Source organism: Populus nigra, chromosome 1 (assembly GCF_951802175.1).
Source record: "Populus nigra chromosome 1, ddPopNigr1.1, whole genome shotgun sequence".
NCBI classification, from domain to species: domain Eukaryota; kingdom Viridiplantae; phylum Streptophyta; class Magnoliopsida; order Malpighiales; family Salicaceae; genus Populus; species Populus nigra.
In genome coordinates this window covers 1,215,168-1,233,571 of record NC_084852.1, presented here as the reverse complement: position 1 = coordinate 1,233,571, position 18,404 = coordinate 1,215,168, and the positions used below count along the sequence as shown (strand labels likewise).

Sequence of the window (18,404 nt, the reverse complement as noted above, 5' to 3'; positions counted from 1 at the left end):
GATTATAGAACATGTGCATGGACGTAGAATTACTAAAAAAACAATCATTCATTACATTTGGTAATTAAAGAATATGTTTTCTCTTTTAAACATCAATAAAATTCCACATTTTATCGTGTAAATAATATTCAATTATCTAAAGTAACTAAGGATGTAATGTTTGCTCGTTTATTTTGGATATAATGCTTAGCAAATGTTTGATGTTTGGCATGTTAAAATGTTTCTCTCTACATTTTTTTTCTCCAAGCTCATGGATTGATGCGTCACAGGTTGTGGGCGTCAATGCAGATCAATAAAAAATAATATTGTTTTAAGAAGGCTATCATCCTTACTCTAAAGGCATTCTTGTCTTTTATCTGCAAAGCAAAGGTAAATTTAATATTTTGATTCTAACTAATTTCAAAGTTTGAAAAAGAAAAATAATTATGTAAAGAGAAAATATTAGCACTCTTAATATATCTTATTTGAAATAAGTTATATTATTTATTTGTTTGATATAAACTAAAAATAATTTGTGTTTTTAACCATTTTAATGCCAAAATAAATAAATTATCTTTTCATTTAATACCAGTAATATATCTTACATATAAGTTCATAATCTCATGTATTAAAAGAAACAAAAATAAATTTTAGTATTTTTGAAATGTAAGCCAAAATTCTTTAGGAATTTACAAACTTGTTGTAAAATCCATACATTATTTTTTAAAAAACATGTCAAAGTATTATATATATATATATATATATATATATATATATATATTAAAATGCTTAAATAACTTTATGATTTTTAACCATATATAAAAAAAAAGATAATTTTTTATTTTATTGACCCAACCCGACCGGGTTAACCCTGAAATCTTTGACTCGACTATAAACCTAATTAAAATTTTAGTTTGACCTGAAAAATAATTCAAAAACAAAATTAAAATAAAAAAGAAGAAGATTAAACACTAAGAAAACATAAAAACTCAAATACTTTTTAATAAAACGGATCAAACACAAAAATTTAAAGAACATCAAGAACACTTGAAATGAACCAAGCAACATGAACTTATATTCAGACCATTTCATGAAATCAAAAGCAGAATTGTTGTGTTCTGCAATCCCGACACAGTTGAAGTTGAACTACTCTTATGGGAAGCTTTATACCGTGGTGGTTTCATGATTCCAGTCTGTCTGTGTGGTAGCGCTGGTGTTTTGCCTGGCCACGTGCGTACAAGTTGTTGATTCTTGGCTGCATGTCATGGTGTTGATGGGTCTCAGTGTCATGGAAAATTGGATATCTACCATGCTCCTATTTGTACAACATGCATAATTCAGGTTGTGTATACTTGATTAGAAAAATTTTATAAACGCATGTAATGTAAGCTATGAAAAAAATAGATGCTTTCAAGGCTCAAATATATAGGGTTTTAAATATTTAGGATCATTTTTTTTTTTTTATCTCTTTTCTCTCGTAAAGTCATTTCATGAACTTTGTTCGGATATACTCTATATTTTGATGAAGAGTCTTGCTTCAGGAATTTTACCTCAATCTAAGAGCTTCATCAAACCATCATATTCTTTTTCTCTTTCTTTCTTTTACCTCTTCATTTTCTTCCTTTTTTTATTATTACTTTTGCTTTTTTCTTTCTTGTCCTTCCCTTTTTTATGATAATGCCCTCTAGTTTTGGGTTTTAATTTTCTAATTTTCATAGTTTCATGTATATATTTCGGTAATTGGCTCACATTTTCTTTTTGCTCCAAGTATGGAGTGTGATTTTAGTTAAGATTTTTACAAAGAAAAACTTATGTAAGCTCTCTAGATCTTAATTACATAGCAAACCTTTATTTATTAATTACTAAAACACAACTCAATATATACAAAGTGGAATTCTATTCATGTCTAATCCTACATGAAGAAGACCACCAAGACAGAACTCAATATATACAAAATGGAAGTCTAATCCTAGCTACACGAAGAAGACCACCATATCTTCTATTATCTTTCATTTTTTTTTCGTCTATCAATATATATAATATTTCTGATATACTATCACCAAGATGTGAGAGGAGGGATGCTTTGTTCATTTCTAAAGAAATTAGCCGGATCAACTTTGGTCTTCACATGCACCAACCGGTCAAAGTTGTTCTTGAAATATTTGGTACCCCAAATTCTTGCTTGTTTGTAACTTGTGTTGCCTAGGCTGTTCATTCCCAGATCAAGATCTCTATAATTGATATATGCTTGTCGTGGATTTTTTGTAACATAAGGAGTCATATAGCTGTAAAGTTTTCTGATCCAGCTTGTATATATTTGAGATCTCTCACTGTCTTGATCGCCCCAAAAGACTCCATAATGAATTTGGAATAGATTTCCAGCTCTATGTGGAAATGGAATGCTGGTCTCGGAAATTTCGTCCATTTTGCCCCCATAGGCTGTGAATTGCAATTGAGCTACTTCGGCATCCAGTTGGTTAAGCCTTTCCCATATTCCTTCCAAAGCGATTTCAGGTAAAGGCTCTTTCACATAGTCTGTTTTTGCCTTGAAAGATACTGTGTATCCTGGACTCCTATCAAGCAAAACATCCAAGGATGTATTGCGTGGAAATTGCGCGAAGTAGACAGTAGACTCGATCCAACTCATCTCGATGCAGTCTTCTTTAATCAAACCGAGCTGGGGAAAGCTCTGTTGCATCATTGATAGGAGTCTATCGACTCCACCAAGAAACAAGGAAGTGTATACAGCGAGTATTGTTGTCTTACCTTCCAGAGAAGTGTTAACTCTCGAAAGGAAAATTCTGGAAAATAGATCTTCGTCAAACTTTCCTATTGCAGACTGCCACTGATGAACCAGTTTTGTTGCATTTTGTTCCAAAGTTCTAGTGACATTGAACACTGTCACAGTTGGTGGAACTGTGACCAATTCCAGTTTCCACTCAACAACAACTCCAAAGGTGTTGCCTCCACCTCCTCGAATGGCCCAAAACAGATCTTCTCCCATCGATGCTCGGTCAAGGATTCTACCTTTAACATCGATTAATTTGGCATCAATAATGTGGTCCGCAGCAAGGCCATATTTACGCATCATCATCCCATGTCCTCCTCCACTGATGTGCCCACCGGATCCCACAGTTGGGCAAACACCTGCTGGGAAGGCAAGAGTTCTACTTTTCTCAGCGATTCTGTAGTAAACTTCTCCTAGTGTAGCACCAGCTTGAACCCATGCAATTTTGTTTCCTACATCAACTGTAACTGTTCGCATATTGATCAGATCAATAACCACGAAGGGTAGAACAGAAACATAAGAGAGGCCCTCATAGTCATGGCCACCACTTCGGACTCTAATTTGCAGGCCATGTTTCTGGGAACAAGTAATGGCAGCTTGAATGTGGGCTACATTTAGAGCTGTAACAATAACTAGTGGTTTCGGGGTGGCACTTGTGTTGAACCTGCCGTTTCGTATAGAAAACTGCAAGACAGATGAATATGAGGAGTTCATTGGGGTGTAAATGACCTTAGAAATGGCGTTAGAGTTTTGATAATGAAGGCATTGAAGAAAATCCTCATGACGATCAGCTGAAGCTACCCATGAGAATGAAAACAGAAAGAGAAACAGGAATGGGAACATTGACGAGCTTAGAGAGTTCATGATTCTTAATGTTTTGGGCATATAGAAAGATGCAAGAGACTCCCTTATTATATAGTTCTGAAGGGTGCTTGTTTATGAAGATTTTGTGCCGTATTAATCTAGAAGATGATGACAAGTTAAACATGATCTGGATTACAGCTGAGAACATCGAAAAAGGGAACGTGAAAATTTCCAAACAAGGATCGTAGCCAACTTGTTCACAAGACACGAAGTTGACAATTTATGGCAGCATTTCTTGGTGAGTGAGCTTTCTTCTTATTTTCTTGTTCTATTACATAGGCATTGACAATCCAGCCATTTAATTTTCAATATTTTGAATTTATTCAGACGATTGACATAATAACCACGTCAAAGGATTAATAGACTGAGTATTCTCGCTATCAATACATTGAATCAACGATAAGCTAAACTTGTAACGTAATTACTCCTACAGATGATGACCCTATGGTCAAAATTCTACGGAATTTTGAATGTTTTCTCATTACAATAATCCTATAAACCACCGATGGGAGAAAATGATCCAACTGATAATTTTCAAATTTAAAACGTACAAGTTAAACCATAGGGCTAGACGATGTAGAACAATATCAAACAGCTTATTCCAATTTGTTTTCTTATCCTCGAAAACCAAATCATTCCTAACATTCCAAATCCCCCATAAAATACCATAGGATAATATTGTAAAAGCTACTCGCTGAAATTTGTCTTAAACCATTATACTCCACTATAGCACAACTTGATCTATGCTTTTCGGCATGCACCAACTAATATATGGTAGGATTTGTATTAATACTTTGAATGTCATCATGAAATTTTATAGTATATATATTAGAGATTAGTTCTAGATGATAGTTGAATTGTCTCCCTACTCTAGAAAGAGGTACATCGTTCAGAAAACTAGGCACTTGTACTCAATGCTATAAATGAGAGGGAGCCTCAAGCCCACTTCTGTAGGGACAAAAGATTATAACAGAGATGAATTCCTTAATCCCTTCAATTTTGCCATTTTTGGCCATCATTCTGCTTTCTTTCTCATGCGCAACTTCAGCTCATACTCATGAAGATTTTCTTCAATGCCTTTCAGATTATAACGAAAACGCCAGTTCCATTTCTAAGGTAATTTACACTCCCAACAAACTCCTCATATTCATCTGTCCTGCAGTTTTCTACGGAATTTTGAATGTTTTCTCATTACAATAATCCTATAAACCACCGATGGGATTTTCCTTCAAAATGATCCAACTGGTAATTTTCAAATTTAAAACGTGCAAGATAAACCCAGTTGAGATGAGTTAATAAATAAATTTCATTGCAACCGATTGCTATACTATTAATTATCATTGAAAGGATTGGACTCGTGGATAATCTATGTAAAATAACGAATTCAATCTAAAATTTTAAGCTATTTGATAAAGTCTCAAAATATGATTTATATTATTATTTAACACACTTTCTTAAGTAAAAACCTTTCGAGTTTGAAACTTGTAAAGACTCATACTATTTTATACTTAATTTTTATTAAATAAATAGAAATGATGAGATTCGAACTTGTAACTGCTTGATCATTAAGGTTTTAATATCATGTTAAAGAACTAATTCAATCTAAAAACTTAAACTTTTAGGTGAGTTTTCAAGATATAATTTATATTATTTTCTAACAATTTCAGGCATAAGATACATATAATTTGGTCCAAGTTGAGTTTTACCTTAATTCTTGTAAAGAAACGTATGAAAATCAGGATTCATTGAACACTGCTGCCTATAGAAGTATATGACGTCTCAAAGTCTAAGGCAAGCAACTTGATATATAGCTAGGTTGATAAAATAATCAACAAAAACAAAATGTCATGAAGACAGCCAATGAGGTTTCTATCACGAGAATGTCACACTTGCATGATTTTTGTTGAAATTGCGGTTTTCAGCACGTGAAAAACTCAAGTAATTTTATCAAACAAGGCTCAAATATATATTGAAAAAGTTGAAGCGAACAGGGAAATTTGTCTGAATGCGTTGTTATAAAATATTTTAGGGTTTAATAGCATTATTATTTCGTCCCTCAACATTAGTAATTCTGTTAATTTCAAGAATGGTCCAAATTTACGTTCCCCAACAACAAAATCGTAGATCCATCGTCCAAAAATAGGAGAAAACTTTCAATCTTGAATTCTTCAAGCATGTTTTATTTTTTATTAATATATAAAAAATTCTGTCATCCGAATTTGCAAATTCAGGATGTTAGGTTAATCAACAAAATCTTGATATGAACATCTAGCTAGATCCAATACCTATATAAATAAAATTCTGAAATCTAACTCAAAACCATTGAGCTAAACAATGAAAAGGAAAATTATAAAATTAACAATCAATGACGTATCGGAGGCCATAGGAGTTGACATTGGTTTCGCACCGTCCAGGCCAAAATTTTGAAGCAGCGAAAGTAGATAACGAGTCCGAGTGACAGTGATGGTTGACTTATCTCGTGTGATTTGTAGTCCTAAAAAGAAATGAACATCTCCAAGATCCTTCATGTGAAAAGCAACAAAAAGATGATAAATAAAGCTTCTAATTTTTAAGGAGAGCTCCCTGTTATAAGTATGTCATCGATAGAAATTAAGAGCACAATTATATTTGAACCTTGACGGTGAGAAAACAAGGATTAATCATAGGGACATCGATGGAAACCCATGTGCTGAATATAAGTACTGAACTTCATGTACCACGCTCTTGAAGTCTGTTTTTAATCGTAGAGAGCTTTATGTAGTTGGCAAACATGATGAGGACGAGATGAGTCTTCAAAGCTAGGTGGTTTGGATAAATAGACATGCTTTTGTAAATCACTATAAAAAAAAAACATTACTTACATCAAGTTGTTTAATTAACCAGTCGTGAGACAAACCAAGTGTGAGAATTAATCGAATGGTACCATGTTTAACCACTGGAATAAAGGTTTCATAATAATCCAGGCCAGGAAGTTGTGTGAAACCACGGACCACTAGTTGGGCCTTATACCGTTCAATTGAGCCATCAGATCGTGTTTTAATTTGAAACACTCATTTGCTGCTAACCAGGTTCATGTCTGGTCTTCGAGGAACCAAAGTCCACGTGTTGTTGCTGGAATGAGTAGTAATTTTAGCTTGCATTGCTTGCTGCCATTTTGGATCAATGAGAGCTTACTTATACATTTGAGGCTCTTGTGTTTGGTTTGCAAAATCAGCTAGAAAGCATGCAGGTATTGGATATCTTGAAGAATAGAAAACCTTAGGCTTTAATGAACCTGTTTGAGCCCGTGTGATCATAGGATGGCTTCGACGTGTAGCAGAGTGTGAGATGACCTCAATTGGCAGAGAAGACAATTCTGAAGCATCCTGGATGACAGTGTTAGTAGGAGGCTCCTGGCATGGTGCGGACTGAGGCATTAATGCAGAGTGTTGAACATGACGATATGAAAAATGCATATAGTCAACATGATTGGCAGTTGCAGGTAAAGAATCTGATGGAATAGATTGCAAAACATCAATTTGAATAGGCCTGGGAAGAGCACGAACTTGGAAAGCATGAAAATCAAATTTAGTGGACCCTTGTGTGGACTTGAAGGGAAACATTAATTCATCAAATTTTACATGCCGAGAGATATATATGCGACTTGTTTGCATGTTTAAACATTGATACCCTTTGTGATGTGTAGAGTATCCCAGGAACACACAATGAACAGATTTATAGTCCAATTTGAACCTTTCAAAACTATTAAGTAATGGGTAACATGCACACCCAAAAACTCGTAGAAGAGTATAGGATGATGGCGATCCAAAAACAAGCTTATAAAGAGACTTGTTACCAAGAATAGAAGTTGGAAGTCGATTGATAATAAATACTGCAATTGCGAATGCAGCTGTCCAAAATCATGGTGAAATAGAGGCATGGGCCATTAATGTTAAACCAGTGTCCACAATATGCCGATGCCGATGTTTGGCCAATCCATTTTGCTCTGGTGTACTGGGACATGATAATCTGTGAATAATGCCATTGGATAAAAACACTCTTGTAAACTTTGGTTTACAAATTCTTCGCCATCATCACTTTGAATTATTTTTACACAAGTATTGAATTAGTTAACCATTCGCTACAGAAATGTAGGAAATATAATGGCGACATCAGATTTATGAGCCATAGGAAAGTGCCATATGTATTGAGAATATTCATCGACAAAAATTAAATAAAATTGAAACCTATCATAGGAGGGGATTGAGGCAGGTCCCCATACATCAGTATGAAAAGTATGTAAAAAGGTAGCAACATATGTCTCTCGAAAGCCAAATGGTCACTTTGTTGATTTACCCAAAACAAAACTTTCACAAAAACCAACAATGTGATTCAGTGATGATAAACATAAAACTTCAAGAACGTAAGATTGAGGATGTCCAAGCCGAGCATACCACAAGTTGCTAGGTACTTTAGTTGATAACAGACCAACTGGAGAATCTGAATGCTGTCGTAACTGGATTGGATACAAGCCATCAACCATGGAGCCTTTAAGCAGCACCTGCTTCGTCCTCATGTCCTTAAGAAGAAAGCCCCAAGGATAAAATATAAAATAACAATTATGTTCCTTTGTAAGTTGAGAGAGAGATAACAATTTATTTTATTATCAGGGACGATAAGAACATTATTGAGTTTGATATCAGTAGCAAGTAGTGAGACTTGTCCAATACCAGATATTTGTAATCCATTTCCATTTCCAACCATAACAGAATCACTTCCGAGATAAGAATGAATACCTTATACTTAACTTGTATCAGATGTCACATAATGATTTGCTCCAGTGTCGGGGTACCAAGTTTCCTCTGTATCGACAACTTGGAGTGTAGCAAAATCTTTGAACTATTTTGCTTCCTCATAGAAGGCAAAGCATCCATTTACTTTATGATTCGGGCCTCCACATTGAAAACAAGTTATGCCTCCACATCCGCGACTAGCGCTGCGCCAATCATGATTTATGAATGTTTTTTTTTATAGAATAAGTCGATATATTGAAAGGGCTAACCAGAAGATAGCCAAAAACAAGATACACGAAAGAAAAACAAAAAAGAAAAGAAAAGAGAGTCACAAAAACAAAAAGCAAATACAAAAGGAAAGGAATAGAGAGTCAACAAATACATAACCGAAGAAGAACATCAAGCTAATACACCATGCTTAAAGCCTTGATTTGGTGTTTGACCAATCTATAATACCTTCAGGTCCCATAATTAAAGTAGTGCCAGTAGCTATAAAGAACTTATCAATAGACTTGAGCCAATTTGAGAGGCGATAAAGAATTAAGGAGAAACTATCTTCGAAGGTCGCAGCTCCATCATTGAAGATGATTTATGAATGTTTGAGTGCAAGTTCCAGAATTACCTCTAGTTGAGCGTGAAAAACAAGCATCTTTCTAGTGGGATTGAGAAGTGGTCTAGTTATGTGCAATATTACGACCACGAGAACCATGAGTTCCATGAAAGTTTGTATTGATTCTACCATGATTTGTGTAAAATGCAACGTTAGGAGGAGTCACCCATGCTGCTTGAAGGCGAATTTCAAAATCATGTAGTTTGTCGATGACCCTTTAAAAGGTGGAAAAATATCCCGAGCATTTAAGGCTGCTACTATATGATCAAACTCATCATCATCCATTGAAGGCGATCAGATCCTAAGCCTTGAAGAATACATATGATGAACTCATCGTCATCCATTGGCTTACCTGCACCTCACGGAGACAAGGCTAGAGATTTGGCCTTGTGCAGATAATCTTCTAAAGAAAAATTGTCTTTGTTGAGCGACTGCATCTCGCCCTTCATCTGTTGAAGATGATCCCGATTATAACTACCATAAAGAGTCTCCAAAACATGCCAAGCATCATGAGAGGATTCACTAATGATGACTTGGGATAGGTACTATCGGACAGGGAGCTATTGATCCACCCAAGGATCAATTGATCAGTGTGCAGCCAAATAGCTGCCGCTGGGTTGGTTCGAGACACACCATCTTCACCAATGATGGTTTGCGACGAGTAAGGAACCTGATTTTGCACATAACTAAGAAGACCATTGCCACGCAGAATGGGAATAACTTGGGCTTTCCACAAAAGATAATTGGTGGAGGCTATCTTAATAGAGATATTAGGTAAATGAGAAGAAGAAGGTGAGAATTCAAGAGAATGAGAATTTGACATAGGTGGGATCAAAGAAGTAGAAGACTCCATCGTTGGTGATACCTTTGGAATCTCTGATACCACGTATGAAAACTAACTTGTTTTTCTTTAGTATTGTATTCATCTTAAATAGACATTACAAGTGTGAGTAACGATTATCTATATATAGCTAATATTATGGCTGTCTATAGTGCTATATATGAAAACATAATCACTGCCTATTATGCTGTATATGAAAAGTAATCATGTATACAAAACATAGTAAGGAATTAAATATGAGAGGAAGTCATGGAGATAGGATCATGGTTGACAGATTATATCTCTTCAGTATATTTAATGCATTAATCAAAGGAAAATCTGACTACGTGAAGAAACCTATACCAGAAATCGCTTTGGAAGGTATTTGAGAAAGGATGAATCAATTAGAGGTTGAGATAGCTGAATTGCAATTCAGTGCATATGGAGGAAGAATGAATGAGGTATCAGAGTCTAGCCTTCCATTTCCTCATAGAGCTGGGAATTTATATCAAATTGAATACTTGGTGATTTGGTCTGATGAAAACAGTCAGACATCCGAACGATATATAAATTGGAGAAGGTTACACAGTTACATAACTCCTTATGTTTCAAAAAACCCTAGAGAAGCATACGTGAATTATAGAGATCTTGACATTAGAATCAATAAACTTGCAGGCAATACAAGTTATAAACAAGCAAGCATTTGGGGTAGGAAATATTTTAAGAACAACTTTGATAGGTTGGTTCGCGTGAAGACTGCAGTTGATCCTGCTAATTAATTTCTTTAAACATGAACAAAGCATTCCTTCTCTCTCTTCGTGGTGATATATAGGAGAGAAAATCATTACAAACAGTATTATGATATATATTGAAGAACATGTTAATTTCTTGTATTGATTTGTCATTGTACTGTAATATATATTGCACTCTCAGTGTAATGATGTTTTAGCATTTAGCTAAACAAATTAATAAAGTTTTGCCTTGTAATAATTTTCGTTCATGTAGTAAAAACAATCTAATCATTCTACCTACTTTTTTGCTAGATTGATTTTCATTCTACCTAGTTTTTCTACATATATTTTTGCATACTTTAGTACAAAATTCCGGGTCCCTATTAATTATTTTTCAATTTAATAATATAATGTGGAGGAAGATTATCTCTATTGAGTAACTTAACGAACCAAAAAAAAAAAAAACACCGAACAATGTTAGGATTGATGTATAGAGCAACGGTAAGCTCATTTGCACATAGTCGCTAGATTAGGTTAGGATCTTGACTCAAATATAGCATATGTTACCATCGAGCATATAAATAATTCCTCATGAATGTCCAAAACCAACATGGATTGCCTATTTAAAATCTGACGAAAGGGGAACATAGTTTGAGTAGATGAAAAGCTGAATTAAGAATACACAAAAGCTAATCTAAAAATACCTTAGAGTTAAAACAATTAAATATTTATTTAATAAACCTTATGATAGACCGTTTCTTGAATATTCCATATCTATCTATTTAAGACTAAAAAACATTACCAGAAGCCTTGCTCAAACCGGCACCACCAAGAATCAACACCAACCTTTGATTAAAAACTAACAAACATTTTTCAAGGATTAGGTGGGGAGCTCAAGATGTGAAAGTTCTAATCAAGAAATTTATGACAAGCAAAGATTATGTTGAACACTAACAAGTATTGTTATAGTACAAATGGTTATTAATTCCTATTTTTTAAAATTCAGTTGTTTGAAAGACATGGCATTCCTACTTGAACATTAGAGAATGGTGGGACTTGATTTAAAAATGAGGGAGGGCTACCATCTATATATTGTGTACTATAAAATTCATTAAAAATCTTGTTAAGCTAAAAAAATAAAAATAAATATTAAAAGATGAACGTTTAAAGTGATGGGCTAATATATAGTGCTTATTAAAAGCCAAGTAAAATAAAGAAAGCCAAGCTTGAGGGGCCTTATATACAGTCAAGGAGGCAAGCTCTTTTTTAATGAACTAATAAGATGAAAATCTACTGTTAAACTTAGAGTTATTAAACTCTCCTTTTTTAGGTTAAATTGAAAAAATTAAAAGTTTGTTGGTCAATTGAGGGTCAAAATGCACAAATTCAGAACCAAAGATCAATATAAAAAAGGCGGCAAACTTAAGGGTTGATATTTGAGTTTGACGGGGGTTAAATTGCATGCAATTAAAAGGCTTTTGTTTTAATTAAGGGTGCATGTGCCACAATTGAAAGAACAAGGACTAAATTAAAACTTTGCCAAATAAAAAATTAAAAACACTAACATCCTCTTTATAACCCTATTTCCATGAAATTAGATGTTTACATCCTAATTTTTCCATGAAAGTCCCTAACATCTTGTCCCTAATCATTCATCACTCAATTTTCAGATTTGAGGCTAATCAGGTTGACACCTTTAAATGAATGAATGTGGAGTTACAAACTTTCAAATTGAGTAATGATGGATCCAAATGAAAGATGTACACCCCCTCTATTAGATTCAGGTTGTCTTAGCCGAAGATAACGTTAAAAGTGCATTAATGAAGCATCGAAAGTGGACAAATCAGTCAATCCCGACAATGCAACTATCTTAGAAAAAATGATTTGGTTTTCATGTGTTTACACTCAAAGGCTACTCAATAGGTCCATATCAAGGGTTCACAAAACTCATCTCAAGATCCAAAGGTTAGGAATGGATTCAAGACTTCTCAAAATCCTATAAATCATGCTTAGGGGTTGGAACAGAAAAGAGAAAAAATAAGAAGAAAAATATAAGAAAAGATAAGAAAAAGGAGTGTAATGATAGTAAAAATATAAGACTATAAGTCCAAGAGAAAAAATCAAGTGTTCTTAAGCTTGGTAAGTTTGTGAGAAGTAAAACTTTTCAAAGAAAAGCCAAGAGAGAATAGCTATTCTAGGTATACATTGCAAACCCAAAAGTAGATCCTTTGTGACCTGCTTTGTTGTTTTTTATATTTGTTTTGTTTATGTCTATGTTTACAAATATATAAAAAATTTGAATGCTTAACAATCAATGTTGCATTCACCTCTTTATTGCCTTTATTTTTGTTTAATGAAGTTGTTTTAATATTTGTTTTTATGTTTTTAATGTATTAAAGTTTCTATTTAAGTTTTTCTTTTGATATATAAATATTTTTTTTAGCTTTAGCTTTAGTTTAAGTTATGCATGCTAATGCAAATGTGTTTATCATAAGTTTATTAAGCCTATTCATGAAAAATAATTGGTTGAGAAAACCAATTTTAAATCCATATTACAAGAACATATAGACTGTTTTGGAAAATTTTTGAGCTTTCTAAGCATATTTATTGTATTATTAAAAAAAATATTGTCTTAACTTATAGATTCAGATCATGTTTGGATAAATTAAAGGTTATAGTCAATTGTTTGGCACGTGCCGCTAATAAAATTCATACACTAGAATAATTTATCCAAAGGTCAACTATGAATGCGACATAAACTTATTATAAGATGATCTTGACATCCACGCAACAAGTCACAAAAATCATGCAAGTGTGTAAATTCTCGTGCTAGAAATCTCATTGGCTGGCTTGACTTTTTGCTGAATATATCTTATCAACCTAGCTATAGATATAATTTGATGTTATTATAGTTTTTATTGTTTAAAATATTTTTAATTTGAAAATATATTAAAATAATATTTTTATATTTTTGTAAATTTATTTTTTACATTAACACATAAAATAAGTTAAAAATATAAAAAAAGATTAATTAAAAAAATAAAAAATTAATTTTTTTTTAAAAAAACATATAGTGCCGCAAAGTGTATCTTATACTGAGATTATTCACTACGTCCAATCCTTTCAACGATAATTCTGGAAATCTGATTGAATTAATTAATGGAAATTTATTTATTAACTCATCTCAACTTGGTTTATCTTGTACGTTTAACCCTTGAAAATTAACAATTGATTATGGACAATCTCGCCGGCCGGTGGTTTAAAGGATAATTGTAATGAGAAATTTATTTCGTTTCCGAAAAAGTACAATTTTGACCAATAAAAAATTTCCCTCAAAGAAAGAAGGTTATGTTAATGGAGTGCAATTACAACGTCATCATGATCCTACCAAACACAAAATTTGATCAACATGGATACTGAAGCATATATAGGATCATCATCCAGAGCGAGAATTTTATTAATTGCAGGCATGCATAACAAGCAGAAAGATTACTAGAACGTACAAGCTTTCAATCCGATTATTATTTCAATCGTTTGAATAAACTAATAATAGTTCATTGAAAATTCAATGGCTGGATTGTCATTGCACATGTAACAGAACAAGAAAATATGAACAAAGCTAACACCCCAGAAATTGCTACCATAAATTGTCAACTTCTTGCCTTGTAGAACAAGTTGGCTACGATCCTTGTTTGGAAATTTTGGCGTTCCCATTTGTCGATGTTCCTCAGCTGTAATCCAGATCATGGTTGAATTGTCATCATCTTCTAGATTAATACGGAACAAAATCCTCATAAACAAGTACCCTTCAGAACTATATAAATAAGCGAGTCTCTTGCATCTTTCTATATGCACAAAACATTAAGAATCATGAACTCTCTAAGCTCTTCAATGTTCCCATTCCTGTTTCTCTTTCTGTTTTCATTCTCATGGGTAGCTTCAGCTGATCGTCATGAGGATTTTCTTCAATGCCTTCATTATCAAAACTCTGACGCCATTTCTAAGGTCGTTTACACCCCAATCAACTCCTCATATTCATCTGTCTTGCAGTTTTCTATACGAAACGGCAGGTTCAACACAAGTGCCACCCCGAAACCACTAGTTATTGTTACACCTCTAAATGTAGCCCACATTCAAGCTGCCATTACTTGTTCCCAGAAACATGGCCTGCAAATTAGAGTCCGCAGTGGTGGCCATGACTACGAGGGTCTCTCTTATGTTGCTGTTATACCCTTCGTGGTTGTTGATCTAATCAATATGCGAACAGTTACTGTTGATGTAGCAAATAAAACTGCATGGGTTCAAGGTGGGGCTACTTTAGGCGAAGTTTACTATAGAATTGCCGAGAAAAGTAGAACTCTTGCCTTCCCAGCGGGTGTTTGCCCTACAGTGGGAGTTGGTGGTCACATTAGCGGAGGAGGAACTGGCATGATCATGCGTAAATATGGCCTCGCTGTAGATCATATTATTGATGCACAATTAATCGATGTCAAGGGTAGAATCCTTGATAGAGCATCAATGGGAGAAGATCTCTTTTGGGCTATTCGAGGCGGTGGAGGAAATACCTTTGGAGTAGTTGTTGCTTGGAAACTAGAATTGGTTCCAATTCCAGCTTCTGTAACTGTCTTCAATGTCACAAGAATATTAATGAAAGAAGATGCAACAAAACTCATTCATCAATGGCAATACGCAATAGAAAAGTTCGACGAAGATTTATTCTCAAGAATTTTCATATGGAGATCAGCTAACTCTACTCAAGAAGGAAAGCCAATGATACAGGCTGCATTCACTTCTTTGTTTCTTGGCGGTGTAGATAGACTTCTTTCTTATATGCAAGAGAGCTTTCCCGAGCTTGGTTTGGTGAGAGAGGATTGCATTGAAATGAGTTGGATCGAGTCTACAGTCTACTTTGCTCAATTTCCTCGTAATACATCCTTGGAAGTGTTGCTTAATAGGGGTCCTCGATCCACAAACTTTTTCAAAGGAAAAACTGACTTTGTTAAGGAACCTATACCTAAAACTGCATTGGAAGGAATATGGGAAAGGCTTGACCAAGTCGATGCCGAATCGGCTGAATTGCAATTCACTGCCTATGGAGGAAAGATGAACGAAATTGCAGAATCCAGCACTCCATTTCCTCATAGAGCCGGAACTCTATACCAAATTCATTATGCAATCTCTTGGGATGAAGAAGGCATTGAGGCATATGCAAAATATATAAGTTGGATCAGAAGGCTTTACAGCTACATGGCGCCTTATGTCTCAAAAAATCCCAGACAAGCATATGTCAACTATAGAGATCTTGACCTAGGAGTGAACAACCTAGGCAACACAAGTTACAGACAAGCTAGCATTTGGGGTACCAAATATTTCAAGAACAACTTCGACAGGTTGGTGCGAGTCAAGACCGCAGTTGATCCAGCTAATTTCTTTAGAAATGAACAAAGCATTCCTCCTTTATCATCGTGGTGATAGAAGATTACTGAGTATAGTTATATAGAAAATATGACTGGTAATAAATTAAATATTTGGTTATTTTATGTATAAAATTTAATGCTGTATGGGGTTGTACGGACGTGCCATCTGACGTGCTTGTCTTATAAGATTACAGCATACCCTAATAAAGATAAATCAATTAATATATATATATATATATATATAGATTAAGATTACTTTGTACTTGTCTTGCCTATATATATAACCTAGGATTTCATTTTCTATGTATTTCATAACTTATTTTTGGATTATTCATTAAATTTATTTTTTTTTCAATCTAAAAATAAAATAAAAATAAAAATAATGGAACACGACACGGTGCCGTTTTAAACCATATTGTGTTGCTTCTTCTTCCCCTATTAAACCACACTTGCATGAAAAATGACACAACTCACGCCCCATGACGTACCACCATCATGGAATTTCATTTTCTAGCTCTACTTAGAGTTCTGTTGATTTTTTTTATATGATAAAGGAATACTAATTTTGTTTTTCATTATAAGAATATCATCCAGTTAGCTTGCAAGTCAATTGACAACAAGTACTTGTACATGAAATTTTAAAGCCGGACTTCTTCTATCGGTCTGGTTAATTCAGAAAAAAATTAATAAATTTTTATGTATACTAATCTCAAAATTAATAACATGGGTAATGAACCTACTTAGTCCCATGCTAAGCTTCCAGATAAAATAATTATTTTATTTAGTGGGGAAAGAAAAGAAAAACTACTACCTTCATTTAGCCCCTTTACGCTATCATTATCCAGTACTATTTCATTACTTCAAAGTTCAAATCAGGAGATCCCAATCTTCATCCTCAGATTTCATTACTTAAAATAATGTGAGCCCACAAGCTCCTCTTCATTGAAGATTTCAAATCCTTCGTCCATTCCTCGGAAGCTTGGTTGTTGGCTTAGTTTAGATTTCGATTTTAGCATCGACTAGATTAGTGGCCTGTGTGACATTACGAGCTGAATTAATATTTTTTAATTAGGAAAAAATTATTGAAAGGGACTTTTACGTTTTTAAAAAAGTAAGAAAAATTCAATAATCAAATTAAATTGTGATTAATTTAATAATATAATAAAAATATAAGGCAACGAAATAAAAATAAAAAACTAGATTGGTTTAGGGTTGATTTTTAGCACTTTTAGAACCATGGATTGGTTTAACAAGGTTTCTAGAGTGTTTTCTAATTATTTTGGGTAAAAAATAGGTTGAAATGAGTTTATTTCTAAAAAAACTTCAGTACCCTATTTTTCTAATCACCACAATGACCAGATTCTAGAGCTTCCCAAACAACGCTTCTTTTATATATATATATATATATGGTTGAGGTAGACGACATGCCATTTGTCCTGTTAATGTTTTTAAAAAATAAAGGCCCACACGCAGGCCATTGCTTGATAGGTTAGGCGTTAGGTCTAACTTACCAAACTTAGCAGCATTTAACTTATTTTTTTTAAAAAAATATTTTTTTAATTAATGCCAAGTTTTTCAATTTACATCTATTAATTTTTTTTGTGTAAAAAAAGATGTTGAAAAATTATGCATGTTCAATTTTTTTTATTATGTTTTGATGTTTCAGATTTGATCCTTATTTTTATCTCGGTTATGTTTTGTTTTTTACGTTGATAATTTGCGTCATGGTTTAAAAAGTTAACGTGGATTAAAAAAAAAATTTCCTTTTTTTTTCAATATTGTCATTCGATATTGTTTTTTATTTTTATTTTGTTTCCTCATATTTTTATCATATCATCATATTAATCAAAATTTAATTTGATTTAATGAATTTCTCTTATATTTTTTAAAACATAAATGTCTCCTCAACTATTTTTTCCCTAGTAGCATCACGCACGCTACCTATCCTAAAAGCGAAATCTAAACCAAGCTCGAAACCAAGCTTTCGAGGAATGGACGAAGGATTTGAATCTTCAATGAAGAGGAGCTGTTCTTGTCAAGATATCAAAGGCTCTACTTTAGCCACCTTTGCTTCAGCCACCTGTCAAAGAGAATAGAGAATATAATGGTTAGCAAGTTTATTAATATGGTTAGACAGTTAATGAATTCTGTTACTGTTGAGTAGAATACATAACCAAGCTTCTCACCTTCTGTTGATATAAAATGAATATAACAGTGCTGAGAATGTAAGCAGTGAATAATACACACAAACATTTTCTTTTTTCTCTGCATTGCAGCAGCATCTTTCTCTACTTCTATTTGCTTCTTGTTCATCTCTATAACAATTATTGCTAGCTTATCAGTTCTAATCACTTGGCCGGCCACTTATGACCGTAAAAAAACACTATTTATTCCTTTTATAATTCACCAATTTTCTTTAATTA

General features: G+C 33.6%; 2 protein-coding genes across 2 annotated transcripts; one reads left to right on the top strand and one right to left on the bottom strand.

The window, feature by feature from the left end:
• Nucleotides 1-1,997: 1,997 nt before the first annotated feature.
• On the bottom strand, nt 1,998-3,646 carry LOC133687238 (tetrahydroberberine oxidase-like). The gene has a single exon (XM_062107026.1). The coding sequence runs from the start codon at nt 3,629-3,631 to the stop codon at nt 2,036-2,038; it is 1,596 nt and encodes a 531-aa protein (XP_061963010.1). The 5' UTR covers nt 3,632-3,646; the 3' UTR covers nt 1,998-2,035.
• Nucleotides 3,647-14,516: 10,870 nt separating this feature from the next.
• On the top strand, nt 14,517-16,209 carry LOC133703852 (tetrahydroberberine oxidase-like). The gene is made up of 2 exons (XM_062128559.1): nt 14,517-14,569; nt 14,635-16,209. Exons 1-2 carry the CDS (start codon nt 14,517-14,519, stop codon nt 16,034-16,036), a joined length of 1,455 nt encoding a protein of 484 aa, XP_061984543.1. The 3' UTR covers nt 16,037-16,209.
• The last annotated feature ends 2,195 nt before the right edge of the window (nt 16,210-18,404 follow it).

Bases quoted from the DNA above. Each gene is read 5' to 3' on its own strand.
- LOC133687238 (XM_062107026.1), bottom strand. From the start codon at position 3,631: ATGAACTCTCTAAGCTCGTCAATGTTCCCATTCCTGTTTCTCTTTCTG.
- LOC133703852 (XM_062128559.1), top strand. From the start codon at position 14,517: ATGAGGATTTTCTTCAATGCCTTCATTATCAAAACTCTGACGCCATTT. The intron at 14,570-14,634 runs GTCGTTTACACC...ACGAAACGGCAG, and splicing joins ACTCTGACGCCATTTCTAAG to GTTCAACACAAGTGCCACCC.